Consider the following 9,672-nt stretch of genomic DNA (forward strand, 5'->3'; position numbering starts at 1 on the left):
TTAGAATGAGTTATCTGTAAGTGTTTCCTGCCCTCCAGTGGTATCTGTCCCGATATCTTCACTGCAGCTGCCAGCCTTATGAAGGGAAGTTACCTCTTTTACAGGAATGATGGGACTACTTTTACATGAACATTGGGAGATTATGGTACACTGTATGGCAACATCAGCTGTTTCCCCCATAGCCGGCTCTTTCTCTGTCTGTACCCCTACATCACATCTTCTAGCCTGAAGCACACAGTTATTACTGATTTTGTTTTGTGAGGTATGTTCTGAATTGCACTGAGACTCTGGAAATGCATCAGTATTATTTTTCAATGAAGACTCGTGAAAATTATGAATTTTGACATTGTCTTCCACAATTATGTCACCTAAATGATCTACCACCTTTTCTTGACAAAAATTATCAGCTGTTTCTGTGTCTTTCTTATTTGAATCTTCAATTTGCTGCTGGATTTGATCTTCATCTTCAGATACCTAAAAAAAAATGAAAGAAATCTATGGTAATTTTTAAAAATGGTCATTTCAAAACAGTCTTTAAATTCACAGTCTAAAAATTTTTTGAAAACCAAAGAAAATTTGTTAAGTTACAAATGAAAGCAGACATGATATCAAAGGTTAATTGAAGACTCTCCCACGGCTCCCAGAAAGCTATAGTTTTATAGATGGGGCTGACAGCAATTGCTACTGCAGTACAAATGCAGAAGAGAACTCTCTGTCTCCTTCTCGGGACTGCAGTCACAGGCCTCGCTATCCCACAACACTCTTCAGCTTCTTCTGAAGAGCAGAGAAGAAACACATTCCCAGGGGCAGCTAAGAAGTTAACCTTGTTCACTCATTGGCTCCTTAAGTGAAGCATTTCAGTCACATAACTGCTATTAGGTTCATCCACGAAAATGAAGAAAATGAAGCTATCAGATTACTGGAAATTGAGTGGTTATAATAAATACTGCAACTGTTACATAAAGGAACAAATTTTGTTGACTTTTTAACTTTATAAAAATTTTATAAAGATTAATGAAAATACCATATGGATATTGTAGTTAAAATGTATTGTATGCTGGGATTGTAGCTCAGTAGTAGAGTGCTTGCCAAAAACGTATGAAGCTAGCATTTCTATCACTCCAATGGCGAAGAAAAATAAAATACATATTGATATTCAAGCTTGGAAGTAGATAGTCATTGTTTGAATAACAGAAAACTAAAATTAGGTCTAGACTTCAGTGGATGGACCCAGGAAGCAGAAGTAGCCCATGGAATCACTGAAGTCAGTTAAGCTACACTGGCCAGAACAGGTCCTATGCATCTCATCTCATCAACATGAGTGACAGCTGCACTCATATGAAGGAACACAGCTGCTGCTTTCTTAGACATATTCTGTGGGCAAAAATGAAATTAATCAAGTGACCATACACCTGAAAAACCTGAGAAAAGCATTACGAAGAAAAAGAAAGAAGCACTTTGTAAATGTAGCTATGAGGCCTCATTTAGACTAGGGAGTCAATGAAGAACTCACTGCAAAAATACTGACACTTGGAACACAATGAAGATGAGACCCAGGAAGCAAAATATATGAAGCAAGGGTCAAAGACCTCAGTGTGAAAAGATGAAGAAAGCAGGAAGTACCCTGCAAGGTAAAAGTGTAGGAAATGACTGTCCTATTAGGACTCCATTTGTATAGTGATATTTTGTTTATAAAGCTTGCCTGAAGAACAGAGTGCAGAGCTAAGCCACTACTTAGACATAGGGGCCAGGCAGTGGTGGACGTGCCTTTAATCCCAGCACTCAGGAGACAGAAACAGATGGATCTGTTAGTTCAAGGCTACCGTGAACTACACAAGATTGACTCTGTCTAAAAGAGAAATGGTGCTCACACAAAGGTGATCCCAGCACTTGGGATCCCATGCCTTTAATCCCATTACTAGGGAGGTGAAAACAGAAGTGATATGGCTGGGCAGAAAGAGGAAAATGAAGCAGGAGACAGAAGTTCAGGGCAGTCTGAGGATTCACAGGGACAGGATTGCCCTTTAGTCTAAGCACTAGTGGACATAAGAACTCTAGTGGCTGGCTGCTCTATTTCTCTGATTCTTCAGCTTTCATCCCCTGATAGCTGACTTGGAGTTTTTATTATTAAGGCCACTTAGAATTTGTGTTACACATTAGTTCAGGAATTAGGACCAATAATTGTCAGTTGGAACCTCATAAAACCAAAACAGAGAAGAAACTGGAAAAGCAGTCTGTGTAGATCAGGAGACTATTCAATGCAGTCAGGAGCCAGTTTTCACAGTTAGGAGCTGCTGTAAAGAGTTTAGATGGGTTAGTAAAACAGGAGCCTACTGAAGGTGGTTATCATGATTGCATTTGTATTCTTAAGATAGCAGTGAACTTCGCTACCTAAGTTGAAGCAAAAACAAAATACTAAGATCTTTTGAGAAACAACCACAATCATTCAAAAACAAACTAGTGAGGACATAGAATTGGGCTCTAGTGAGAAAGGGTGAGAAATAGGTAAATTTTCAATTGATCAGGTGAAGGAATGACTATGGGAGGATGTTGACAGAGGTTTCTGTCCCTCCTGGTCCCACAGTCATTTAGTACCAAAGAAACACACAGAGACCTACATTAATTATAAACTGGCTGGCTTATTAGCTCAGGCTTCTTATTAACTAACTTTTACATCTTAAATTAACCCATAATCCTTATCTACGTTAGCCACGTGGCTTGGTGCCTTTATCAGTGAGGCATTCTCATCTTGCTTCCTCTGAGTCTGAGTGATGACTACAGACTGAGCCTTTCCTCCCCAGAATTCTCCTATTCTGGTTCCCCTGTGTATACTTCCTGCCTGGCTACTGGCCAATCAGCATTTTATTAAACCAATATAAGTGACAAATCTTTACAGGTTACAATTTTATTGACCCACAGTAGGAGGAGGCAGAGTGAGGTTAACTGTTTTTCTAGACTTCTGAAATTAACACTTAGATATACTGAAGTACTTAATGATATGGGAATTACCAGAAAAACTTAAAAGAGGATTCAGTTTGAAATTTAAAAGGGTATAGATTCTCTTAACTACCCAAGAACTGTTCAATAGAACATTTAAAAAAGGCTTAGAGCTAAAGTCATCAAGCAGCACAAGTGCCATTCTAAGGCTTGCACATCATTGCCACTTCAGGGCACAGAGTGGCAGAAGATCCCATATAGAGTTGTCATAGTATCATGTAGGGAGGACAGAGGAGAGAATAATAGAGCATTCTCTCTATGCTATGGTATAGGTGAAAAGGTAGCTAACACAGCATTCTAATGATGAAGGAGAGACAAAAACTACTTCATTTGTTTATGGTAGTTGGAACTGAAGTGAGGGCAAGTGTTCTAAGTCTCACATAAATGTTTTCAAAAGATCAAATAATTTCCATCAAGATCAGGAGTCCTTATAACCAAAGGCTCAAAAGTTTGTTTGCTATTAGTCAACTTAACGCAGCTGCAGTCAACTGGAAGAGGGAACATTCACTAATTAAGGGAATGCCTCCATCAGATTTCCTGTAGGCGAGCTTCTACGGTTTTTCTTTGATAAACGATAGACGTGGCTGGTGGGGCGTGAGGAGCAGCACTCTTTTAGGTGGGGTAACCCCTGGGCAGAGGTTGTAAGAAAGCAGGTTGATAGCGAAAGTTTGGCTTCTTCCTTTCCAATTTGAATCCCCTTGATCTCCTTTAGTTGTCTTATTGCAATAGATAGAACTTCAAAAACTATGTTGAATAGATATGGAAAGAGTAGACAACCTTGTCTTGTTCCTGATTTTAGTGGAATCGCTTTGAGTTTCTCTTCATTTAATTTGATGTTGGCTGTAGGTTTCCTGAATATTGGCTTTATTATGTTTAGATAAGTTCCTTGTATCCCTGATTTCTCCAAGACCTTTATCATGAAGGGGTATTGGATTTTGTCAAATGAGACAATCATGTTTTTTTTTTTTCTTTCAGTTTATTTATATGGTGGATTACATTGATAGATTTTCATATGTTGAACCATCCCTACATCTTTGGGATGTACACTACTTGATGATGGTGGATAATTTTTTTTGATGTGTTCATAGATTCAGTTTGCCAGTATTTTATTGAGTTTTTTACATCAATGTTCATGAGTGAGAATGGTTTGTAATTTTCTTTCTTGGTTGAGTCTTGGTGTAGTTTTGGTATCAGGGTAACTGTCGCCTCATAAAGAGAGATTGGCAATGTTCCTTCTGTCAAATACTTGGTTTTACTTTTTGTTACATTTTCTGACATTGTTATATTTAAAAAATGTTTTTAACTTTGAAAATCATGTTTATGTAATTTTTATTTCCACTATTGGCTCATTTCTTCTCAATATAAAAAGAGAAAAAACAATTTGAAATTAATATAGCAAAAATTAATAATTCCAAAAGGAGGGGCTTACCAAATCAGAGCTCGAGCTGAATGTACTCTCCATCAGTCGTGGAGAGTAGCTGGCAGACTGGCTGCTCTGCGAAGACTCCAGATCTGAAATAAAGCTTCCACTCATGAAATATGGGACTACTCACACTCTAGCAAGGTGGAAGACATCTAAATTTCACTAACATAACAAACAGCACTTTAAGATATGCTGAGATTAATTAAATTTTTGATGAGGGCAACTATTTCTGATGAAGAAAAAAAAGTGAGGCTTGATCTGATTCCTAGCAGTGTAATCTAAGGCATTTTCCTCATAAGATTTGGCACTGTGAGCCTAGAACCAGCAAGGAAGAAGCAAGCCTGTCTGTGCCAGGGATCCTCTCAATAATGACATATGAAGGGCATGATGACAAAAATGAAGGCCTTCCCTTGGCTCTGGTAATTTAAGCATGTTTACACAATGTAACTCTGACTGAGGCTCTGAGCAGTGTGGAAGGCCTGCCAGCCTGTGTGTACCTGTGTCACATCCATTGGAACAATGCACAAAATTCCTGAGTGAACGTGTAAGGAATGAGGGAAGTCCCCAGGAAATGTGAGTGGTTGGCATAAGCACAGCCATGTCAAGGACTCCAGTGTCTCAGACTCACAGAGATGGCAAACCATCCTTGGCCTGTGTGCAGCATGGGCAGTGTATACAGAGTGTATTGACAGCAGCATCTTTTCCCCTGATGTTTAGAGCCTCAGACTGCTCCCCCACAGAGACCTCCTACTAAAATGAAACAGACCTGCCTCCTTGTTCAGCTGCATATTGAAAACCTGCCTCCTTGATTCAGGTGTCTAAAAGAAAGGCTGGCTTTCCAAGTTACTGTTGTCGTGTACTCCATAGAGTGCAGAATGCACCCAGCTCGGCTTTTCTCAATGTGAGTCTGCCATTTCTTCATTCTCAGTTACCCAGTTAGGTCAGGCCCTAAAGTCATGCAGCTCATGGCACTTCATAAATTTCTTCTGTTTAGTATTTACCTCTTTGTGCTTTGATTATTCCTTTGTTGTGTTTCAACTTGTATCTTCCAGGAAAGACTGCTTTTCTATTCTTTCTCTATACCTACTTGGCAACACATTGGACCCTTACACTTACCTTCTTGTTCTTACTTTTTATTCTCTTGTTTCTTCTTTCCCCATTATTTCCTCAAAACAAAAACCAAAAAAAAAAAATCTCTAAACTCAATTTTCCCTCAGGACTACTCTAGTGCACCTGAATTTCAGGAACAAGGAGCAGTACATAGTTTCTAGCTCAAGCTGACACTGGACTGCTGTTGAATCCCTGCATCTTTAATGCAGTCTGCTTCCCCCCTAAACAGCAGGAGGGAACTGAAGACAACTCGCCAGGACTCAGACTAAATAAACAAAGTAAGCAAACAAACTTAGACTTGCCAAAGGAGATGAAAAAATCAGTAATTTGAAGCAAAATTATAAATAGAGAAAAAAAATAGCCAGGAAATGGAAATACCAGAAAAAAAGAGAACCTAACAGAAAATTTGGAAATAAGAGAACCAATAAATCAAATTGCACAGAGGGGAATTATCAACAGATAAAACCACACAAAGAAAATTTCAAAGATGGAGGACAAGTTAAGACAAAATACACTATAATACATATAAAGAAAAGCAGCGTGAACGTGGCCAACATGTTCAAGAACTCTGGGACATGTACAAGAGGTAAAATCCAAGAATCCATGAGGGAGAAGAAATAACTAAGGTAAAAACTAAATTAAAAAAATGATAGCAGAACAAATTACTAAACCCAGAGAAAGAAGTGGATATCCAAAAGTGTGAAGGATAGAATTTAAAGCCTCAAATACACATCACAGTTAAGATGTTGAAAATACAAAGAAACAACATTAAAAGTTGTAAAATATCAATGTATATAGAAAGGCAGAAACAGCAGACTAATATCACATTTTTTGGCAGCTTGGAAAGTAATTAACTGTCAATCAGAATTACTATACTTAGATTTCTTAAAACAGGTAGAGAAATAGCCTTTAAAGATAACGCATGAAAACCAAGACAGTTATGCTAAAATTATTTAAAGTAAATAGAATAAGAAAAACAATCCCATCCATGAAAATAAAGGAAAGAAAGCCAGAAAGGAATCCATCATGTACAACCCAGTAAATTTCTTCGTTCAGGATTCAGGGAACCCAATGGAAGGGGAGGCAGGAGTAGAAGTCATAGGGGACAGAGGACACCAAGAAAGCAAGGCCTTCTAAATCAACATGGTCAATGCACATGAACTCAGAGACCGAGGCAGTATGCATAGGGCCTGCATGGGTCCACCCCAGATGGGGTCCTAGAGCTGAAGGGGGAAGTGCACACAACCTCCATCCCTACCCAGAAGCTATCTCCAACTGATAACCACTTGGAAATGAAAATTTAGTTTTTTGCTAGGGAGTCTCACCGGGGAAACTACTCTTCAGTGCAGGCTGCATGTCCAGAAAATGAACTCACAGGCACTATTGGAGGTTCCTTGTCTCATGATGTCATGTCAGGGACTTTCCTTTTTATTAAAAATTTATTATAATTTTTATCTTTTATTTTTAAATATTATTTTCTTCAATCATCCTACCCTATGGGTCTTTTGCATAGATCCTATGTCTTCCAATCCAGTGTTTCTGTGGAGTCCTGGGTGCTAACAAGTGGTCTCTGTCTCTGTGCCTTCACTTGAACTCTCTTCCTTCTGCTTGTTTGTTCTGGCATATTCCAATGTGTTAGTTTTTGTTATGCTATTTTATTTCATTATATTATATTATTAACCCTTAGAAGCCTGTTTGTTTTCTAATGAGAGATAGAAAGAAATAATGGATCTAGTTGGAAGGAGATGTGGGAAGAAACTGGGATGAATAGAGGAAGGGGAAACCACAATAAAAGGGGAAAATTAAGATATTATAAAGTGTCTGATAAGAAAACCCATTAATTTTATGGTAATTTAAGAGTTTTTTGTTGGTTTGGTTTTGTTGTTGTTGTTTTGTTTTGTGTTTTTTTGAGACAGGGTCACACTTTATAGCTCTGGCTATTCTGAACTCACTATATGTGCAGACCAAGCTGAACTCAAACCAAAGAGATCTACGCCCCTGCCTCCCGAGTGCTGGGATGAAAAGTGACACCACCACACCTGGCTCCATTTTCATGATAATTTAAAGTAATAAATTAATAAAAATTGTAAAAGTTCACAAAGGTTTCTAAGTATCATAGCAGACCAGATAACAGGAAGAGCTGTTCTAGGACCAAAAACCTATGACATGCCTAGTAGTTGTAAAACTTTTATGAACAGAAAGTTACTCAAATATGAAACACTAGCATATACAAGCTTATAAACAATTAGTATGCAAGATTTATAAAAGACACATAGAGCATAGCAAATATAGCCAGGAAAAGACACGCTCCTTCATGAGAAGCAAGGATCTTAAACGCAGCACTAGGAAGCATAGCATGCTCACAAGCAACTGTTTTCCAGATGTCCAGAGGCAGAGGCAGAGTGATGGTGGACTACAGTGAGATCTTGTATCCAAAAGCAAAACAAAGGGTAACACGAGCAAAACATGGAACATGGCTGATCAAGTAATCTAATTAATAAGCAGAGAAGTAGAATATTAAAACTACCAAGAGTTACTAGGTTTAAATAATGATGAAAGATTGACACAGCACAGGTGACTATATGACTTTTCCTGCTGCCTATAGCAGGCTAAAGTGGACATGTAAGCTCTAGGAAACAAGCTTGCATCACCTTAGAAAGGTAATGCATCATGTGAAAAGTGGTTGGTTCTGTTCCCAGAAATATACTCAAGAACTTTCATGTGTGTTCCAGAAATGTCAAGAGTGGACAAAATAGCCAAGGACAAAATATCGGGGACAATGTAAGCAAGTATCTGTTGCCAGAAGATGCATGAATCAATTAGAGCGTGTTGATGCAAAGAATGCTGGGTAGCCAAAGAAACTAATCTGTAAAAGCCACAAATTCCAAATACGCGGTGAAAAAGGAAAACTGCCAAAAACAAAAACAAAAAACAAATAAAAGAAAACAGGGCAATAGTGACCTCTAGGGAGCATGGTAGGAAATGCAATAGGGGATGTTTTTTAAAATACAGTTTGTATTGTCTCAAACTACAGTTGAGTATAAACTATCTGTGAAATTGTAAATTTATATTCTATGTGTTCATCATGACTATTTTATAAAAGGAAATAGCAATTTTAAGGAATCAATTGTACTGTGGTCTATTCTAAGACATCTATTAAATATTTGCTTGCTGGTAAAATCTTTAAAACCTTTAAAATTTGATATCTACTTCTTTCTTTTCTAAAACAAGGTTATCCTACAGTTACACGCACAGACTCTCTCAGCAGACATCGGCCTCCCTTTTAAAGGACACACTCCTCTTCTTTCCATTGGGATCTAGAAGAAAGAATCAAGATTATAAGAATCCAAATTATTCATAGCACTCTTCACATATCCAACCAATACCACCATTTCGTCTTATAGAACTTTCAACTAAATTTTAACTCCAATTCAAATTTAAACTATTGAACTAAATTTAGAAACATGGAGAGCAGAGTAGGCAATTGCTAAGAAATGCATTACTATCAAAAGGCAAAACGTCACACTGTTATGGTGCATGTTGTTAAACAAATTCAAGATATTAAAGTCCTTGGGAGTGTAGTATGTTATACGTTTTTTGTTTTTTTTTTTTAAGGTGGGATGTAGAATAAATAATAAAACTCCAGAGACAGATATTGGGATTCAACCCAAAAAAACAAAAAAGCAAAGCAATCAAGCCACTAGAAAAGTCTTAACCTCTACCTACCAAAGGCTGGGTGACCACAGACTAAGCAGACTAAGCCTCTCTCTCCTCCCATTTTATACTCCCTTGAGTGCTGGGATTAAAGGCATTTGACTCCCTAGTACTAGATTTAGGTGTGGGCTATCACCACCTGGATTTGTTTTTGCATTGATCTTATATGGCCCAGAGCAGCCTTGAACTCACAGAGATCCATTTGCCTCTGTCTCCTAAATCCTGGGATTAAAGGTGTGTGCCACCGTTGCCTGACCTCTAGTGGCTTAGCTTTGCCCTTCTGATCTTTAGGGATATCAGATACTACTTTTCTTTAAAAAAATATAATCAAAGCTTAGAACTATAAATCATCTATGGAACACACAGTTGGCTGTAATTTTATCACTTTCTATATAATTAATGATTTTTGTTTCCTTTCTTGTTTTTTT

The 9,672-nt window shown here is 37.9% G+C and overlaps 1 protein-coding gene across 1 annotated transcript in view; it reads right to left on the reverse strand.

Annotated features, from left to right (window-relative positions):
• Redic1 (regulator of DNA class I crossover intermediates 1) overlaps positions 1–9,672 on the reverse strand; it is a 56,358-nt gene continuing 46,686 nt past the window's right edge. The window contains exons 9-10 of the mRNA XM_050131387.1: positions 4,427–4,509; positions 1–474 (exon numbers count right to left, since the gene is read on the reverse strand). Of these exons, the coding sequence (XP_049987344.1) occupies positions 1–474; positions 4,427–4,509 (557 nt within the window). The remainder of the gene's footprint in view (positions 475–4,426; positions 4,510–9,672) is intronic.

This window comes from Alexandromys fortis, unplaced genomic scaffold, assembly GCF_014885135.2.
Source record: "Alexandromys fortis isolate MF-2015 unplaced genomic scaffold, M_Fortis_MF-2015_v1.1 scaffold_28, whole genome shotgun sequence".
Classification (NCBI taxonomy): Eukaryota; Metazoa; Chordata; class Mammalia; order Rodentia; family Cricetidae; genus Alexandromys; species Alexandromys fortis.